The sequence below is a fragment of the Lycorma delicatula genome, chromosome 3 (genome assembly GCF_047948215.1).
Source record: "Lycorma delicatula isolate Av1 chromosome 3, ASM4794821v1, whole genome shotgun sequence".
Classification (NCBI taxonomy): domain Eukaryota; kingdom Metazoa; phylum Arthropoda; class Insecta; order Hemiptera; family Fulgoridae; genus Lycorma; species Lycorma delicatula.
In genome coordinates this window covers 193334477-193356927 of record NC_134457.1, presented here as the reverse complement: position 1 = coordinate 193356927, position 22451 = coordinate 193334477, and the positions used below count along the sequence as shown (strand labels likewise).

General features: G+C 28.4%; 1 protein-coding gene across 4 annotated transcripts in view; it reads right to left on the bottom strand.

Annotated features, from left to right (window-relative positions):
• The window catches only part of LOC142322316 (uncharacterized), a 264731-nt gene that overhangs the window by 48935 nt on the left and 193345 nt on the right, over positions 1-22451 (bottom strand). For all 4 annotated transcript variants that reach the window (XM_075361256.1, XM_075361257.1, XM_075361254.1 and 1 more), the window contains one exon: positions 1527-1644. In XM_075361256.1, the coding sequence (XP_075217371.1) occupies positions 1527-1644 (118 nt within the window). The remainder of the gene's footprint in view (positions 1-1526; positions 1645-22451) is intronic.

Genomic DNA, 22451 nt, shown 5'->3' with positions numbered 1-22451 from the left:
TTCTGAGGAAAAAGATGAAAATGTTTGATGTTGGAGTAGACAATGTGGCAAATCTATAGTGATGGTAATGATAAATTGATTTTTCATGTAATGCAGTATCACTTTTATTTGTAATGGATAGATAAACCATTAGATATGATGTAGATGGATGTAATAAAATGGATTACACACACTAACGCTTAACTTATCAAAAAATCTCAGTTATTAAAATGTATATACATGAATGTTAGTATTACTTTTTTTCTTGACAATGTTTTTTGTATATTTGTAATTATTGGGGAAAGAAAGTATGCACTAAAGATAATTTCAAAAAAAAAAATATAAGTAAATAAAAACAAAATTAAAAAAATAGATAAAACTGAAATATTATTAATGTATTTACATTATAAATATTTTTAATCTGCTTAAATATGTAAGTACATGGACCATCAAAGGAAAGTGCATTTACTAAATATACTTGTTTGAAATATTTCCTGATAGTACCATCATACACAGAACTATATGAATACATTAAATGAACATTGTGATAATGAATATTCATTGCAACATAATGTATACCTTTTTTATTGTTTATCCTTACTTTATCTGGAAAAAATTCACTACAGAAGCAGTCAAAAAACTTAAACAAAATGAGAAAAAATCAATAAAATTATTGCATTGGATGATAAGTAAGGACTGAATGTAGATAAAAAATTTACAAGTTGTTTAATGTACAGAAGATCCTCTTTTTTAAAATAAATTAAAATAAATAAATAAATGATAAGTACCACACACTCAAATATAAAATTAAATGTATATTTTTTTAACAAAAAAGCAATAATTCAAAACTTACTCTCTAACCTCAACAATTTAACTAATTTTATCATCTAAAATATATCAATCTCTGAAAATTGGTAGAATTTAAAGAGCAAAACAGTCTAATAAATTTAGAATCTCATGAAATACTAGCAGACTAGCAAATACATTATGCATTTACAGAAGACTTAAAAAAACATGTATTGCTTCAAGTGCAAACTACAGTGTTGATACTTATTTGTGACTGATGTAAAATTTGAAATTCTGCCTATCAATGTATATCAAATGGAAACCAAATGATTAACAGCTGGAAATTAACCAAAAATATGGCTACAAACCAAAAGATAGAAATTTATATTTCATAAAAGATAACCATTCTTTTAATGATTCTATACCTATTTATAAAACAATAAATTAGATATAATTTAATTCTTATAGTATAATATTATAATAAGTTTTGACATCTATATTTCAGGCTAACAGATATAAAAACAACCATAATAATGGGTCTGGGGTAAGGTGGTTCAGTAATACCCGAAACATCTCAAGGAAACTGAAGAATAAATATAAATAACAACAGTGAATCTGTATTTAATAATAATTAAATAATTTAAAGTATATTTGAGCTTCTGTAAATTTCTGACGTGCAAATTAAAATATATTAACTTCAAATATGACTTATTATCAAGTGTAATTATATCTAAAATAAAGTAGTTGAAACAAAACCTTACTATGTCTTGAAGGAGTACCCTCTCCAGAATCTGAAGCAGGAGTAAATAATTTCTCCAGATCAATTGGTTTTCCATGATCCAAGCCATCATCTCTGTTAACTTTATGTCCACTTGCTTCCTAAAACAAATTATAGAATATATTTATTATTCCTAAAAATAATTGAGAAAAAGTAATAAAAAATGATAAGATATATATATAATTATTCTTTTTTTAGGTAATAAATGGGATAAAAATCAATGCAATAAAGATAAATATAATAGAAATTTTTCTCAGAGTTGCTAGTCTTTTTTTTTTTTTTTACTGAACCTTACAAATTAGGTTAAAATAAAATTCCTTTACAAGGAAACTTTTCTGTATGGACAAAAATAAAATTCTATTAATTTAAGTAAAAAAATCACCATCACCATATTTATTTAAAGTATCTTAAAATGTATTATAATTCAGTTAATGCTATTTCTTTAAATTTTGTGAATTTCATTATGATTTTCTTGGTACTAATGTTACTTTCTGAATTTATTCATACCATAAAAAATTATTATTATTATTAGAATACTATTTTTAAAATAATAGTAAGAATTAATATTTTAAAATGAAAATTATAGGAGCAATAATGAAAATTAATACCTTTTTCTTCATATAGTGTAATAATTTTTTAAAGTTAACCATTGCTGAACCCAAAACTTTAAAAAGAAAATTATTTAATGCAAATAATCAAGTTTGTAACTTCAATGCTTTGAGACTGAAAATGCTCTTTCATCACTGAAATATTAAGTAACACTGAACAGACTATGATGCTATTTTTGTATGAGCTGTTAAAAACTGTATATGAACCAGGGACTAACAAGTATGATAGCAGGAGCCAAACTGAGCTGAAACTTTGTGCTCAGAACCTGTTTTAAACACCTACACAATACTAAATCTGTATATACTACAAAAACAGCTTCTGTAAAATACTGTAGCTCTTTATTACTGTGGTTTATTTACAGAAAATATAAATACATTCCCAATCCAGTCTGAGTACATTGTACCCTAATTCCTTTTTTTAGCAACAATTAAACAAAAAAATAGGTTACAAAAAAAAGAAAGAATGTTCTGTATTATAATTAAATAAATAATTTATACTTCTAATAATGTTCATTTCATGAAACATTTCTTCCGAGTTTAAAATGATAAAGAAAAATTGTCAATTATTTTTAAAATAAGCAAAAATGACAAAATTTAAAGTAAAAAAATTCTTTTGAATGATTGTCATTAGGTTCTGCAAAAGAATCTAAAAGAGCAGTTAAATTTTTGACTAGCTTATTTCAATAAAGGCTAACTGACAAGTTATTGCAACAAGTTATTAACAGTTAAATAGTTAGTTTTATGATTTTATTCATATTAATTTAAGAAGCGTATGTTATATCATTAGGCCATATTGAATAACTACATATAGTATTGTAATTTGAAATATGTGATAAAACATTTTTTATAAGCAGAAATATTATAGAATATTTTATTTTTAATGTTAAATTCTTATTAAAATTTGTGATAAAATTTTAAACACAGTGAATCTACATATTGTCAGCACTCAGTGGCTGATGAATATAACAACATATGCTCTTAAAAAAATATGTTTTTCAAAATTAAGGAGTTACATAAAACTAATGTTACTGATGTGCCTGGGTGCTTATTTGGTGGAGCAGTGTTTGAAGACTACCACTGATTTTATGCTTTGCAGGAGCAGCTGCTCTGATGCAGGCTTCTCTGGCCTGTATAACCAGGATCATAGTTGCTGGTGAAAAAACGTTTTTGAAAAAACAGGTATGTGTATTTAGTACCAGTGTTGTAAATTATATTCTATGTTTGTGATTTACATTGTATTTCCTTCTTTAGCATTCTGCAACATGATAAGAAATGTTGACGTCTGGCACATTTGTAATGCCTTAATAAAGTTGTATGCTGGGCTTGTGCTATGTATTGTTACTTGGAACAGAAGCTTTGCATTCAATATTTATAGGTTATGTTAAGGGAATTTTTAAAATTGCAGCATCTATGCATAGAAGAAAACAGTTTAGCAGTCTGTTCTAATTTGTGATAGATATTTTGTTAAAGCAGTGACAAAATATCAGCATTTGAAAAATTTGTGGTAAAAGACAAAAGATTGGGGGGTCAAAAATCACAATATTTTGTGTTTGGAGTAAAAATAAATTTGTTAAATGGTAATAAACAAAATTTAGTAAATTTAATTTTTCTGAGATTAAAAACAATTAGTTTGCTGATTATTATAAACAATCTACTTTAATTAATAAGTAATGCAAATAAAATCAGTAATAAAAGAGATACACATAGTAGAGATTCAGTTAACTACAACAAAATTTTTACATCTCAAAAAGTTCTAAATGATGCCTTTGTAATAATGTCAAGCTTATTTTGTCAACAATCATCTATTATACATTTCCACCATCTAAGAAAAAATGATGCCAAGTCATTTGAGTCATGAACCAAAAATAAACAGTGTACATTACAATATAAAGCAAATCTTTCATTTAATACAATATATATTAATATATTTTTATCTCAAAATCAAATTTCTGAGTTTCAGTAAAACTCATATATTGAAACTAAGCATTTTAATTCATTATTTAATGCATATTTATTTTTTCAACTTTTAGGTTTCTTTTCAAAATGAAAGAAACTGTAATGGGTAAAACTATCTTACAATAAATCATTTCAAATTAAGTATTAGTAATAATTTTAAATTAATTTTCAGTTTAAATTAACTACATAATATATACCAATTAAAAAAAAAAAAAAAAATAGAAATAAAAATATGTGAGGTAGTAGCATAAAAATTTAAAAATATCTGTAATAGATTCTATTGTTATTTAATCTTTTAATTCAATTTCCATCTTTTCAATTCATTATCTTCATCAGAACTCTTTATCCACTCATTCTAGGTTTTTATACATTTTATTTTATAATCTCTGATTGAGTAGCAGGGTAGGACATTAGACAATTAAAGAAATTTAGTTAGTATGTTTTCAAAAATATCACACTAAATCATGAAATATTGGCCAAGTTTTATTTCTGTATTTAACAATAATCACATATGTCATAACTTCATCATTATATAAAGACGACTGAGAAACATGTTAACAAAATGTACAGTATTTAAAATTAGAAACGTTGTGGCTTTTTTTTTATGTACCCTGTTTATCTGAGGGAAGGTGGATGAATTTCCACTGTGAATTAATGTTTTCACAGTATCAACAGATGAAAGATTATGGCATTTGCTAAACATATCTGACTCCATAATAATTTGTAATTGACTTGATTGTCATTTAGTAGTGATTTTTCTTACTAGATAGTTATATTAGCATTATGCTGCATTTATACTGATAGTGAAACAACATGCAAGGTCTGATTTCTACTTGAAAGTAATAGAATTTATTTACTAGAATGATGTTCTGGAAGTCTCAAGACTTCCTCTTCCCACGGGCAGTTGCATCCCATGTTTGTGTGATGACTACCTACAACTTGTTACAACTATTGCTTACCATTATATGCAGCACACAACTGACACCAATAATAGAAATTCAAATAATTCAGTTTTTTTCAATTCATCAGTCATTTGATTGTTTTGCTGCTTGAAAAACATACCTTATTAACAATCTTTCAACTTGGTTTTCAAAAAATAAATTTCACTAATAGCCATTTCCATGTTTTTGGAAAATATTTTAAATTCCATAGGTAACAAAAGGATTCAATTTTCAATTTTTTGTGATCTCAATAAAACATTCAATTTAGTTCCACATTTTTAGCGATGAAAAACTTAGTAACTAAGTATAATTGTATCAGAGAAACTGCTTATAACTAACTGGTTAAAAGTCATATCTTACTAGCCGTAAACAAGTAGTTGAAATTTCATCTTTTGATAAGAATACACATGTAAAATTTAGTAATAAATATATATAATATAAATTATATGTTAACATAAATGAATGTTTGTTTGTTTGTCCCGTTTGCGTTCTTACACCATTCATCCTACTGCGATGAAACTTTGGTGAGTTGTGCGCACGCCCGCGAAGGTTTCAGAATTAGTTTCGCTAGGTGGCGCTGGGGTCGAGATACTTTGAAAAATTGTATTAATGGTCAGATTTAGCTCATATTCAGAATATATATTAGTTACGTGAAAAGATAAATTTTTGCAAAAACTATACCCGCTAGGTGGCGCCGGTGTAGAGATATTTACGAAGTAAACAAATATACAAACAGACTTTCTTTTCCTACATATATATATAAAGTAATTTTCGTACGTGTGTCCACTATGGGCTAAAAAAAAAACTGGAATTTACGCGCGGGAAAAGGGGACAAATATCAATGGAATTAGGGAAAGAGAAAAAATAAAAAAAGAAAATAGAGAAAATTGAAAAATGGGGAAAAGGAAAAATGGAGAAAGAAAACGAGGGAAATTTGGGAAAAGGTAATGGTGAAGAGAGGAAAGGGATGACGGGAAAGACTACATTTTGTGAATTTCGTAATATTTAGTTTCTTTAATGTTTTATCAAACTTTTATTTGGGTTCATTTAATCTACATTTAAACTCAAATCTAGCAATGGCGTAGCATTGCCGGGTCGGCTAGTATATATATATTAGTATATTATATGTATAATTTATGCAATATCTTTTTAATGACCAGCTACAGAATTTTCAGCCTGTCACTGTAAAACATTTTACAATTGACATAACTGTATTTATATCTGAAGACAATTATTTAAAAGAAATGGAAACTTGTATGATATAGTTCAAAAAATTATTCACACTTTGGATTGTGATCGTTTAATTTTAAATATGTATAAAACCTTTGCATTTATTTTTCTTAGGTAGATGTAACATTGCGTAATGAATGGATAGAATTCCCATTAATAGTAACGATAGTATTTCTGATGCTCACAAAGTGAAATTTTTGAATGTTTTTTTAGACGGCAAATTCTGATGGGATAACCAAACTGGATTTGTTTGTAACAAAATCAAACCATATGTTTTGCTCTTAATATAACTCTAATTTTTTAATATATTCTCCACCTTTTTCTGTTCTGTGCTAATCTTTTAACCACAAGACCATTATTACATCCTACATCCTAAGTTATGAGTTTCAGATTTCAATATTTGTTTTCCTACATAGTTTTTACTCTATACACATCCTTTTGTTATCCGATTAAAAAATAAAAATTAAACTCTGTGTTTTAATACATCTGGCTGGCCTATCAACTTAAGTTCTCATCTCTTTACAACATTTGGTCACAAACTTCTCTGTTTTCCTTTTTGTTCTAAGTCCTTTTTTTCATATTTTATCAACTTACCTATAATTGGATAATAGTTTAATTCAATTAATATAATTTATATTACATAAATTGTATAAATAAATCCTATATTATAATAGTCATTTGGATGTACAGAGAATCACATATTCAAATTTTAAAAATTTGAGTTTGGTATAAAAGGAAAAACAGAAAAAAGAAGGGTTCTGTTTAACAGACTCCACCCAATACATTTGGGAGTGGTAGCATCTCGGCCTTTCATCTGGAGGTCCTGGGTTCAAATCCTGGTAAGGCATGGCATTTTCACACACTACAAAGTTATCATTCATTTCATCCTCTGAAGCAATACCTAATAGCGGTCCTGGAGGTTAAAAAAAATATATATTTGAAAGGAATCTTACCAGAACAATTTAAAATAAAGAAGGGAGTGGCTTTTAAAGAACTACTTCTAAAACTCCTTTGATTAAACGAATTAAATTTAATATTAAAATGATGCGTTCGTTGTATTTACTGATAGTCATTAAACTCGTATTTTACTTTAAGATTAATTATATGAACAAGAACATAATTTCTAAGAATACTTGTTAATAACATGCAGTAATGTTCAAAACCTGTATGTACACAGATGTGTATATACAAGCTCATTAATTTTAATGATGATGTAAATAGTCAAGCTTGATAAACTATTAAAAAGATGAATAAATAGATTTGGCATTACAGCTTTCATCCCACCCATTAGTTGTCAAATGAAATTTGCCAATCTTCACTTGTATTAAATTTAACTGAAGCAAACACATTAATTAAAAACCCAAATAAGAATGATGATTAAATCTTTTTTTTTTTTTAAAACTGATGAGTAAGTAAAACTTTAAGTTGACTTGGATTGCTGGGTTGAGCAAGATTGAGAACTGCATCTTTTTATTATCAAACAATTCTACAATAATAATGTTTAAAGTAGAAATGTAGTAGAAATAACAAAGATGGACCACTGATTGTGAAAATAGAAGGAGAAAAGATTATGCAGGCAGAGGAATTTTGTTATTTGGGAAATAGAATTACTAAAGATGGACGAAGCAGGAGCGATATAAAATGCCGAATAGCACAGGCAAAACGAGCCTTCAGTCAGAAATATAATTTGTTTACATCAAAAATTAATTTAAACGTCAGGAAAAGATTTTGAAAGTATATGTTTGGAGTGTCGCTATATATGGAAGTGAAACTTGGACGATCGGAGTATCTGAGAAGAAAAGATTAGAAGCTTTTGAAATGTGTGCTATAGGAGAATGTTAAAAATCAAATGGGTGGATAAAGTGACAAATGAAGAGGTGTTGCGGCAAATAGATGAAGAAAGCATTTGGAAAAATATAGCCAAAAGAAGGGCAGACTTATAGGCCACATATTAAGGCATCCTGGAATAGTCGCTTTAATATTGGTGGGACAGGTAGAAGGAAAAAATTGTGTTGGCAGGCAACGTTTGGAATATGTAAAACAAATTGTTAGGGATGTAGGATGTAGGTGGTATACCGAAATGAAACAACTAGCACTAGATAGGAAATCTTGGAGAGCTGCATCAAACCAGTCAAATGACTGAAGACAAAAAAAAAAAAATGTTTAAAGTTTATATAAAATTAAATGGGGTGAAGTAAGAATAAATGCTAAGGATAGGTAGAGTGTAATATTTAATAAATTGTTAACAGTAAATCACTAAAGTTAAGGTAATATAGGGTGCAGTTATCATTTCGTTGGGTTACAACAGTTGTTACATGTTTGGTTTAAGTACCATAGCAGCCAATTCCATTAAAAAAATAAGCTTGGGGAAAAACAATATAGAAGGATAATGCCAAAGAATATATAACAAAAGATAACTAAGTTAGAGAGGGAATTACAAAATAAATGAGATATGTGTTTACTACAAAACCTTACTGCACTATAGTGCCAAGAAAATAAGTAAATAAATAAATCACAAGTGAAATATTTCAATTAACTGCAACTGACGGATAGTTACCAAAAATGATTACAAATATCGTTAATACAAAACAATTACTGTGTTAAAATAGTATAAGTTCACAAAAGGAATACCTTCATATTACATTAAAAAAAATTATTCAAGGCCAAAAATTATTTTACCTCAAAAAATTTATGTTTATGTTACTGCAGTGAACAAATCTTCTATTAGATTTTTTTTTTACTACAGATCTAGATTATAATACAGTAGTATATATCTATAATAAATGTAGATTTTATTCTTTTATATAAGTAAAATTATTTATTAAACTTCTTAACTTATAACATAAGTAGTTTAAAACTAAGGTTTTTACAGGTAACTATATAACAATTTTTACTTAAAATTAAACCAGTATTTTGTTTTGAAAGAGAAAGATGTACAAAAAAATCTTTGTAGATAAATCAGTGTTTTTATTTCCTGTTGATGGAACCCAGGAAATAAAACTTTTATTTTAAATAAAGAGTAAATAACCATGGGTATTGATGATTTCCTTCTAGTATTCTAAGAGAAGTGATAGATGCTATTGTTGTCTTACAAACGGACAACAATATTCATTATTGTCCGTATTTTCTAAAGTATGTGAAAGAATTATGAAAAATTGACTTTAATTTTTCATATTTGTAATCTTTCAACTTGGATTTTGGAAAAAAATTCTTTATTAATACAGTCATTTCCAACTTTTTGGAAAATATTTTAAATTACATAGGTAACAAAAAGATTCCATTTTCAATTTTTTGTGACCCAGAAAACCATTCAATTCTGTTCCAAATTTTTTAATAATGAAAAAATATAGTAGCTATGATATCAGAGGAACTGCACTGCTTACAACTGGTTTAAGGTCATACCTTATTGACCTTAAACAAATAACTTAAATTTCATTTTTTGATAAGAATACACATGTAAAATTTAGGTTCTCACTTCAAGATGTCCCTAAGGCACTCCATCTGAAGAAGAATGCCTCACGAAAGTGTTCTTGTCCATTGAATTTTTTACTGTTCATTAATGACCAGCTACAAAATCTTTAGTCAATCACTGAAAACCTTTTTGCAGTTAATACAATTGTGTCTATATCTAAAGATAATTATTTAAAAGGAATGAAAAATTGTACAATAGTAGCTCAAAAAATTATTCACAGGATGGATTATAATTGTTTAACTTAAAATATGGATAATACCATTGCACTGAGATTCTCAGGTAGAGGTAAACATTGCTGATTGTGTGGATAGAATTCCCATTAATAATAACGATAATATTTCTGTTGCCCACAAAGCGAAAATGTTGAGTGTTTTATGAAATGAATTTTTCATGGGATAAACTAATTAATTTTGTTTGTGACAAAATCAATTTGTTTATCTGTTTTGTTCTGAATTGCTTAAATAAAACTAAGTTTTTCTTCATCATTATTATATAGTTATTATGCCTACATACATATTACCGCAAAAGTACTTCAGGCTCCTTCAAAGTCAGAACAAATTTTTAAAATATAAAAATGTGTAAATATGAAAATTAAGTATCCTTGTGTTTGTATTTATGAAAATGTGCAATCTTTGCTAAAAACAATGGTCCCTTATTCTTAAAAAATAAAAATGTCTATCTTTACCAAACCAGATAACTGAATTGTTTTTGTATAACTCAACACAATATATCAGCTAACGAGAAAGAGCCTTATTATGCACCGTAACCATTTTTTATGGCAACTGTAATCTTATAATGATGTAATCTATAAAACTGTAAAACCTGTAAAACTGTAACCATTTGAAAACTCGATCCACATGTGTATTTAAACACAAAAAAAAGATTTTATTTTATGATAAAAATATTATTCAGTAGATGAATTTTTAAATAATACTAATTAAAAACAAAACAAAAAACTTGCTTTGTCTGTATCCCGTTCAACGTGTATATAATTAAGTGCTCAAAATAATTTTCAATAGTGGCTTCCGAATGTGAATTATTTGGTAGTAATTCTCTACATTTAATGTGTTTGTACTTAAGTAATTAATATAGATTTGAAAAAATCTACTTTTTATCTTATAACTATTTCTCATATTTATTTATCTTATTGACATGATATATAGATAAGAATAAAAATTTATTTATTTAACTAAGCATTTTGTTTGCTAAGTATTAAAATTAACCAGTATTAATAAATATGTTATTTTGAAGTTGAATTTAGTGATCCAGACTTACATAGACAGTTTGGAAAATATAAAACTGTTAGAAAATAAAAAAACATATTTATGAAGTGATGAAAAATGTATTTATCATTTCTTAGGTCAACATCAGAAAACTTTACAACAGACTAAAATTAAAAAAAATCAGACAAGATTAGTAAAAAGAAAAAAAAAGAAAAATATTCAGATTTGTAACTGATGCATGATAATTTCAATAATAAAATGTTAATGTTTTGTAAAGATGTAGGAAGATGTAAATATATCAAAAAGTCAATAGTTTTTAAAATAGCTTACATTATTCACTTTTAAAATCAATTTTACAAATGTACACATTATGTATATTTTTATCAAAAACCAACTGTAACTTGTTATCTTATAAATAATTTAATTTAGCTTACTGCGTAATAAGAAAAATTAAATATAAATCTCTCTGAAATAAATGTAACAGAGGAAAAAGAGTAACATAACTCAATCATGCATTATATTAAATTTAATATTAAGTAAAATTAATTGTTTACATACATTAAATAAGTAATAAATGTTGTCATAAAAAGTTCTGTAAGACAGTCTGTGTAGAAGGAAGAAGCAAGTTGAAAAACACAAGATGAAATAAAGAATTGTAAACAAGAATAAATGTCAATTTTTTATAATTGTAAAATTTATGTACTATTATATATTTGACCTTATTATCACATGATGGGCTATCATTATTAGAAGGTATCACATTAATAGTCGGTGTAGTATCGATACGAACTTTCTTCATTCTTCATATCATATCCGAACTGTAAAAGAATCTTGGTGCCCTGTAAACGAACTGTTGTTTGGCTGGAAAGCTTCAGTTTATTTGTGTTTCTCTGGGGGTTTAGTACTTTCATGTATTGGCAATGAACCAAGTTTACACCATCTGCTAACAAATCTTGTCAGGGATATGCAGCATGCTAATTAGTTAGTGTGTATAAATGAGCGTATGCGTGCGTATCTATTTGTGTTCTCTACAGGAAAAATCTCTAGATTAGTTCAAATGTCATCGTACAAATTAAATCATTTGTAAGAGTAACTTAATCTGCCATGTGATCGATAGATGAAACCTGATTAAAAATCATTTTCTTTTTTTTTGTAATACAATTCAATAAATGATCTAAACATTTAAAGAATTTATTTTATGCTTTTAAAAACAAAATATAAAATTTGATACATAGTACAGCAATAAGTATAATTTGCAACAATTTTTAACTAAACAAGAAACCTGTTAGTTTAACTAGAATAAAAAGTATACATACAGAATTTAGGTTTAAAATAAAAAGTTAATTACTGATGATTCACAAATAAACTATGATCTTAATGTTAAAATATTATGAGCACATGGCACTAAGTCATTAAATGTTATAATAAACCATTACTGAAACTAAAAATAATAAATTGATAATTAAAATTATAAACAACAAAAATGTGTTAGTGTTATATGTTTAAAGTATGCATAGCTTATTGTCTTTAAGCCAAAATTATTAATAAATAACGTTATTTAAATGTATAGGATTATACATTTACTTGTTAGAAAATAACAATTAAAAATTATTCTGAATTAATATAATTCTGGAGAACAATTACATGATATGATTAATTACATTCAAAATAAAATATTTTACTTTACATCATTAAAAAAAATCAGCAAAGGTAATGAAATCATACTTAGAAAAAAATTTCATTTATTAATAATAAAATAGCATTGTAAAATATTCATTAATTTTACATGTAATTATTGTATGTAATTGCATGTAAGTATTTATTAGTTATATTTATTAATAATAAAATAGCATTGTTTAGTTTCATACATTGAAACTAAAGAACCAAAAAACAACCATGTCATACAGCACAAATATACAGTCAATGTATAGATCACAAATCAATTAGTCTTGTACAATTTTATTTTATTCAAAAATATTTTTTACATCTTATGATAAGGTAGCATACTGAATTTGTAAATCAAATTTGGGAAACTTGTTTGTGTAACAACTGACTTTGCAATCAAGAATGTGACAACAAATCAAATTTCAGTATCCAGGTTTTTTTTTCTTCTTGTAGGAATCAATCCTAGGATTGGTTTATAGCAGCAGTCTTCCTCCTCTAAACAGTTCTAGTGTGTGCTAATCTCTTTGTTACTATGTATGTTTTACACCCAACATCCTGTATGATTCGTTCATAATACTCTAGTCTTGGTCTTCCTCTTGGATTGTTTCCTTCAACTGTGCCCTCTATTATTGTGTGCAACAAACTGTTATGCCGTATCCACATGGCTTGCTGTTTCTTTAATAAGCTCTGTAAACATGGCACCTGATAACACTTCTTCATTGATTATTTTCTCCTTCCAGGTTAACTAGAAATCTATTTGTTAATAACTAATTATGTTTATTCAGATATATAAAGGTTATATAAAGGATATATAAAGGTTTATCGTAAAGATTCTATTTCTAATTATTATCTCCAACAACTTTCTTCAAAAATATTATTTCCTAAACTTTCCAAGCACAACCTTTTCAACCTACATAGTTTTTAACTGATTCAGTGGTGCAGGTGTAATCTCTTAATTGGAAAGAAGTTTAATTAGCCAACAAGTTAAAAGATGTATCAATCAGGAATTGTAGTATTAACAGTCATGTGCCAGTACATATAATAACAGTTACGTGGTATTAATAGCATTCAAGAATACACCAATTGCCTAGTTACTGGATCATCAGTCATCATTCGATTTGGCATTCTCACCCATTATTAAATAAGATTGTATTCACTTGTATTAAATAAAACTATATACACTTGTATATGCATCTTTGTATACAAAGATGCATATGACAGAGAGGTTACTATATGTTTATTTAGAAAGATTCTAAAATATAAGTACATCATTTATTTTTTGTTAATATAATTATATAAGTTTAAGCCATATAAGTTTTTAATATTAATAACTTTAACCATATGAATAAATGTATTATTATGCTAATAAATCTGCTTTCTTTTTAGTTAAGAATATATTTGTTCTGGTGCCCAACTTCCAGCAGCTATTATATCATTTCTATAAACTTCAGAATACAAAACATTAGAATATGGTGGTTTAGTAAAAAATAAAAATAAAAAACATAATTGTTAATGACTAATCTAAGATGGAAAGAAATTAAACTAACAGAAGAAATAAATTAGGAGGGTAATTTTATGTATTGTTTTGTTGGCCAAACAGATAACTTGAATATTCAAAAATATAATTCTTTACTTTGTTCAGGAAAATATAGTTTTTTCCAGTATTTTATATCCCATAAAAAATTTAGTGTAAAAGTAATTGTTAGAAATGCTAATTATTCTCTGAATATTACATTTTTAAGAATTTTACCGACTCATTTTGAAGAAACAGCAAGAGTTTTTCTCTGCCAATTTTTAAAATATTTCGTCAAAAGAGTATTTGCCATGACCATTAGGATTGTCAGCAACTCATTTTAACGGTATTATTTACTATTTTATCTTAAGATTACAGTTCTGTTTGTTATGCAAATTATGTTAAGTATAATTTAAGTATTAGGTGACAAAGTAAAGCAGCCAACCTGTAATTTGTTGAAGTAATCTGTTTTTTATTAATCTGACATTAGTAGTACAATACCTTGTGATAAGTAGACCAAACAGTTTGTTTGTGCTTTATGTTTTTCAGTAATATTCTGTCATTTTTACCTTAATTATTATATATTATGAAATTTTTATTATTTTTTCCCGGTTTTATTTGCTTGATAGTTTATGAATATATTGTTTTAAAATCATACTGTATTTATAAAGTGCAATGATATTGTTATCAAATAATGAAATGTTATAGTCTATTAATCATCAATTAGAAAATAACATGTCGGTGCACCATATAAAACAATTTTACAAGAAAGATAAAGAATTTACTTTTTCTTTAAGTTAGTCGGAACAACACAAGTTGTTTCTTGCACTCTACACACCATCTCTTTCTGATGTAAGAAATCACTTCTGTTGTGAATCACTGCCTATTCATCTCCTTTCCATTATGCTTTTAATTTTTATTTCCTTTGAATTCTGGGCTTTTCCTTCTTTGCTGTTGGCAGTGCCTACTCAAACATGTATAACAAGAACAACGTACACCTTGTCAATCAATCACCAGTCATTTTCATAGAATGACCACCATACTACTGTAGCCGTTTCTTTTCTATGAAATCACTAATGTTTTCTTTTACTTTCATCTTTCTTTTTATCTCCTTGTTTGATCTTAATCCAATCTTGTGATTTTACAACAATGATGCCAGTTATTCATCTCCTCACTTACTGTCAAAACTATAGCTTTGTATGTTACACAGCAAAAATAGCCTTGTTGGAGAACAAGGCTATTTTTAAAGCTGCATTGAAGATTTTATTTACTGCTTTAATTTTGGCAGTCTATGATATGTAATAACAATTAAGATATAATCTAATTGTGTATGCGGTGAAAGAGCAAATGCACTATTATTTATAAAAATATCTCTCTCTAGCAGAATGTAAACAGTTCTATTGTTGTGTTGAACTATAAAGTATAGGTGAAATTAAGAACGATGTGTTTAAAGCGCAAAAATAATATTGTTATGGATTAATAGATTTTGTAATGTTAGAGGATTTATTTCTGTATTAAAGACTAGGAAATGAAGTCATTTGTTTAGAATATTTATTTACTAAATATTTTTAACTATATTATAACAATGTAACTAACTCAAGTGATGTCCAGTAATCAACTAGTAAAATGAGATAAATTTTGGAAAGAGTGCAAAAACAATTCAGATAAAAAAATTTAAATCATTGTAATAAAAAACCGCAGAATTTTATAAATGAATGTAATCTTGGTTGGATAATGGAAAAATTCCTTATATAATATTAGAGGAAACTACCTAGGATATTTTCATACTCAAGGCTACTCCAATTGAAAAAAGTTTGTAAATATTTTATGATGTAACTTAATAAAGGTACTGATGTAGACCAAAGTACTGCTATTTATATTTCATTATAAAATATTTATGATTTTACTTGCATTTTTATCATTTATTTTTACTTTCTCAGCTACAATGATATATGCTGTGACTGCTATAATGGGAAAGTATAGATTTATAAAAAAATTGGTCTTTTTTGAGTTTTGAACCTTAAGGAGAAATAAAACGTTTTTTTAACCAAAAAATTAGATTTAAAAAATTATTAATAATCTGCAAAAAAGATTTTTATTCCAATTCCCCAAGTCCAAAAAATCTATTTTTGTCAGACGTTTGTTTGTGGATATGTATGTATGTTGGCCTGCATTTGGTCTTATAACTCTGGCCCCTGCTGAACAATTTTCGTCAAACTTGGTAGACAGGTACAATCTGGGAGATAAGAATGTATTAAATCTTTGCAAAAACTGGAAAAACTGGGTGGGGATGTTTTATATATTTATATATATATATATATATATATATATATATATATATATATATATATACTTTTTTATCTATATCTTGCTTCAGAAAAGTAGTTAATGGGAATATTTTAATCAATATTTTCTACATCAACAGACATTCACAAAACACTATAAAAAATTTCCCCCATCCAATTTCCTGAATGTCTGAGGTAAAAAAGATATCATTAATTTTTTTTAAATGTTTTAAATTTAAAGAAAAGATTAAATCCATCTTGCAAGTTACCCATTGTATTTAAAATATAAAAATCTTATTTTTTTAATAGCCCTTACTCTAGTATTTCTTGAAAAAAAATCTGATGTGGATACTACATGACTTCCTTTTACGTCTATTAAATTACATATACACATTTTTGCTGCACTTCATTTGAAAGTGAGATATGATCCTCCAACTCTTTAATAAAAGTGAACACAGTTGCTAAAATATTAGTTTTTATTAACAGCAAATATTTATACAATTATTAATTCAAAAATGTTACCTGAAATATTTTGTTGGAGTAAAAGTTCCTTCATTACACTTTAAATAAACTGTTTACCAAATAATCCAATAATAAAAACTGATTATTCTACACCATAAGGTCAAATTAATATTTGTAACCGGTACAAAGGGGTTCACTAAACAGATAGTTTAATTATTATTAACTTTTATTTATACGACACACTAGAAATCTGAAATTCATACCAGAAATCTTGTGTATATTAGACACAACTGAAAAAAATGTTCAATGATCATCACTAAATTAAATACAATTCAAAAATGTATTTTATTTTTCTGTCAAATAATTAAATAAAATGATGTTTTAAAAAGTAAATATACAATTTTTATATGAATTTGCTAAGAAAATACAAAAATAATATGATTCTAAATTATAATTTTCAATTACTATTAAATAAACAGTTGTTTCACCAAATTTATTATTTTAATTTTATTTTACTTCTAATTTTATTTCACTAACAATTTTTTTCATTTTGTTTTTTTATTATTATTGAATTACTCGTAATATTTATTGTAAATTTTTTTTACAATCTGGGTTAATAATTATTAAATCAATATATCGAAATTAAAAAAAAAAGAAAAGTAAAAAAAAAAAATGTAAAAAAAAACAAAAGCAGATGAAGTCTGATTCGAACCGATGTTCCTTCCATTAAGATCCAAATATTTCATTAATTAAAATTCTAATTTTAATTTTTATTACAATCTAAAAGGGAGGTGCTCATTAATTAAAATTCTAATTTTAATTTTTATTACAATCAAAAAGGGAGGTGCTCAATTAGATGTAACAACAGGGCTAAATCCAAAATTTCAACATCCTACGGATAATCGTTTTTCAGTTATGCGAGATACATACATACATACATACATACATACATACATACATACATACATACGTACGTACAGATGTCACGCCGAAATTAGTCAAATTGGATTCAGGAATGATCAAAATGAATATTTCCGTTGAAATATGAAAACCGAAATGTTGCGCGATCACAATAGTTCATTTGCTTCGTACAAGTAAGTAAAAATTGGCCAAACATTTTCACCTCCTTCCTAAACAATTACAATTTTGTTTAATTTGTCGCCGAATGGTTTCGACGGCACGTAATTCATAACCTTGCGGTGGCCTTGAAAAGGGCCGTTTTTAGCGTTAGCTCTGAGAAGAGCTGTTGGGTCCGGAAGATGACTCCGGCGAAGTCGGGGAGTTGCAGCTCGTCCATTAAAGTCCGACCGAGCTTTCCCTCAGCGGCAGTTGGGTCCCCCTACAGCGAGGCAGTGGTGGCTCCCAGAGCCCCGCAGTGTCGGGTCGGCGTCGGTCGTCTTTCGCCGGCGCGGCCGAGGCGGTTCTCCCCGAGCGATCCCACGCTGGGCCGGCTATTGTTGCTGAGCCTGGTGAGCTGGAGCTGGAGCGGGAAGGTAGCGTCCGCATCCAGCGGCTCCCTCGGCGGGGATGTTAACATCCACCGGGAGGTCCCACGTTGAGCCGGCCAGGGAACTTCTTCTTCTTCTTCCAACTACTTCTTCAGGTGGTGATCGATGATGAATTGCAAAATTCACTCTCGTGCACGCTCCTATATAGGAGCCTGAGAGTGGTGGGGTTGCAGCGCCGCAATGGTGGGAGTGATGCTTATATGAGCGCGTCCGTATACTCAGCGCTTGCTCACATCGTTGCTACCGTTATCGCCCGCCGATATTAAATTAGGCATATATGTGGTAAAAAATTATAATTAAGCTGTATCTTTGTACTTTTTAAAAAGTCCTCATTAAATTTACTATCATCATTTAGGGATTACTTTCTTAATTAATTTTACCCAACTGCTTCCTCCTGAGTATGGGAGCTCCAAAATGAAAATTCTTTTTTTAGCAATTTCATATTTTTAACGCTCAAAACGTATTTTGTTAAACGATAACTTCACTAAAATAACTTAACACTCCCCTGTTCCCTCTACAGGGAATTGTCAAATTAAAAAAAAAAGAAAAAACATTTTTTAATTTCGATTCTAATTTAATTAAAATCAATTTTAGTAAATATTTTAATTGTTACAAAAGCCTCTCTTATACATTAATCACCAATTTTCAAAAAGTTGAAAACATTTTCAAAACTATGATACTAATTAAACATTTTGGTTTTTGCCTCTTTATTTTGTTGGGCATCTTGGCTTTAAAAACTAAAAAATTTGATATAATCAAACAAGCAGTAAAAAAAAAATAAATTAAATCCCTATTGTTAAAATTATTATGAATGTTGACATTTTATAAAAAAAAAAAAACATGCATGTCAACGACGAAAAAACGAACTGGCTAATTAAACATTTTTGAATTATTTTTTGATAAAGTTAAAAATAGGGCTTAAAATGATTGAATTGCAGCAAATCTTGACCTACGATACGCGATTGCGTATCTTGGTCTACGTAGTTACATACAATTCATTGGTAGGTTTTTTACCATTAATTTAGAAGGCGATCTACAAATATTATTCAAATATGAACATTAATAAGTATATATTTATTATTCATAATGGCAACTGTGTGGTGACAATCGATAACAATTACTATTCTTTTTCAAGTCAGAAAGAAAAATTTCTGTAGGATATGAAAAATGCCGAGCTTGTTTTAATTGGAATCCAGAACCTATCAGATGAAAAGCATCAATGAAAAATTTACACTAACAACAAATATTATTGAGATAATGAAAAAGACAAAAAAAAAAAACATAAATCCTATCTGAGGAATTAAATCTCAAACCTCATCTATAAGACGAGGATTTTTACCACTTGGACCACAAAGATGACTGTAATTTTTTCTGTACATAATCATTTTTAATTAAATACAAAAGATCCTGTTTTTTAATGATTTAACACAATCACTTATTACAAAAATAGTTACACTAAACAGAATATACACAAGATCAAACAAACATTCCCTATCTACAAAGGTATGGATTCTTTTTCGGAAATTATGGTCAAGGTTTTTTTTGGATCCTGGCTGAACAGAAGTAAACATTTCTAATTTTGATGAAAAGGTTGACTGGAAAGAAGAGCAGTTATAGCGTTTAAACCATCTGATTCAACTGTGGATCACTCTAATTTTGATTTTGGAAACACCTTAACAGTTTAATAATTGTAAATAAATTGCTCTGAAATTGATTAAATGGAGGTTGGTTTCTTTCCCTTCAAATAATTATAGGATGTTTGAAAAAGTAATGAACCATATCATTAACAGCTGCAGTAAAATCTTTCTGGGCCCTAATGATTAACCTACCGGGTCGGTCTAGTGGTGAACTTGTCATCGCAAATCAGCTGTCTACGAAGTCGAGAGTTCTAAGGTTCAAATCCTAGTAAAGGAAGCTGCTTTTATATATGGATTTGAATACTAGATCGTGGATACCGATGTTCTTTGGTGGTTGGGTTTAAATTATTCACACATCTCAGAAATGGTCGATCTGAGACTGTACAAGATTACACTTCATTACATTCATATATATAGATATTCATACATATCATGTTCATTCATCCTCTGAAGTGAAATCTTACGGTGGTTCCGGAGGCTAAACAGAAAAAAAGGAGTAAAGGGCCCTACTGATTACCATTATAACTTTACTCCTCAACTAGATAGAAATAACTACAGAATCTGAGTTTAATTTTTTAAATAAAATTAAAATTTACTGTACTAAATTTAAAATGACATGAAGTTTGTGATCTGAAAAAACAAAAAAATATCTTATCTGAATCACAAAACTAAAATAAGATTACTTAAAATTACATATATGTATATCCTTATATACAATAATATGCTATCCTATCCATATATATATATATATATTATAACAACACTAGTATAGCGGACCGGGCCTGAGGAATGGATTCCTACCAATTATTATGAAAGTAATAATTTTTATAATAATTGGAAGAATCCAGAAAGAGACAAAAGGAGAAACCTTTTTGTAAAGAATAAGTCCGTTTTACAATCGTTCTTTGTTATACTGCCCGCAAACACACAATGAACACCTGCTGTACGGTGAGAAGAGACCAGGTTTGGAATTCATGGGTACAAAAAAACCTCGGTCGACTGTTTTCATACTTCGATTTGGGTCTGGTCCGGCAGGTAAAGAGGCTAGCAGTATAAATAGCCCAACCCACCGGGTTGGTCTAGTGGTGAACGCGTCTTTCCAAATCAGCTGATTTGAAAATCGAGAGTTCCAGCGTTCAAGTCCTAGTAAAGTCAGTTATTTTTACTTAGAAATTCCATGACGGTACGGAATCCTGTGGCCACCATTCTTTAGGATAGGATTAGTATCTAAAATGTATTAGGTTTAGAACTATGTGACAACGGGGTATCAAGGATCGACAACACAACTTCACAGAAAGAACAAGAGAAAGGAGGTCGGTGCCCGATTCTCGTCGCATAGTCATGGCAGAGTTAAAATAAACTTTTAATTATCATGTATTTGTTCATATTATTGTTAGACTTAAGATTCATAAAACGGGTTGTAGATGGTCTAGTACAGGGCAGAGATGCCCGGCTGAACCGGAAAGCTAAGATTAACCCCAACTCTGGGGACGGATTTAAAATAGGTATGTTGTCATGAACTTCCGGATAAAATATCAAGAGACGCAACAATGAGGGACTTAGAAGTCACGGTCGTAAATTACATTGTTGTGGCATCATCGTTAAAATTAAGCCATATTAATTGTATAATCATTTTCGCTAGTTGTGGCGTAATACGGAAAGGAAATAAAAATACGAGGCCGCAACTAGGCAAATGTAACAATGTGGAATTAAAGGTCCTGTTAGTATAGGATATTGCTGTGTAATTTATTATTAGAATTAAGCTGTATTACTTTATGTCACTGTGTTAGGTTAAGACTAATCATATTATAGCCACGAATCAAGACGAGAAGGGAAGCACATAGCTACGGTGCGGCCGATATCCTTCACACAACGATGGGTAAAGTGATCTAGGGTGGAGGCGCCCGGATAAACAGGAATGCAGGTAAGGGACACGGAACAGCATTGTTCCCCTGCTGGTTGAACGCAGAATTGAAAATTACTTTAATCCATTGTATCAGAAGAAATGTTACCGAACTATGTAAGTGTTAAGAAATCACTCAACATTGTATTTTATTTATGTTCATGTCTATGTTTATTTAAGCTATTAGATTATCAATTACTTATGATGTTATTGAATATGAAAAGCAGTCGGTAACATTAAGGAAAATACGTTGGACGAAGAGGCAGTCACATGAGGGGGTAACTACCCCCGGGTAAAGACACCTGGATGTACCGCAGCAGCAAAGAACAGGCAGAATCAAAACGTAGTTCCAAATGGAGGTAGACTCTGAATGGCTAAGGAGGAGTGAAGATACCTACCTACCTGTGTTTTTCTTTTTATAAAAAAATAAGTTCTGCAGTCTAACCGACCGAGTTGGTCTAGTGGTGAACGCGTCTTCCTAAATCAGCTGATTTGGAAGTCGAGA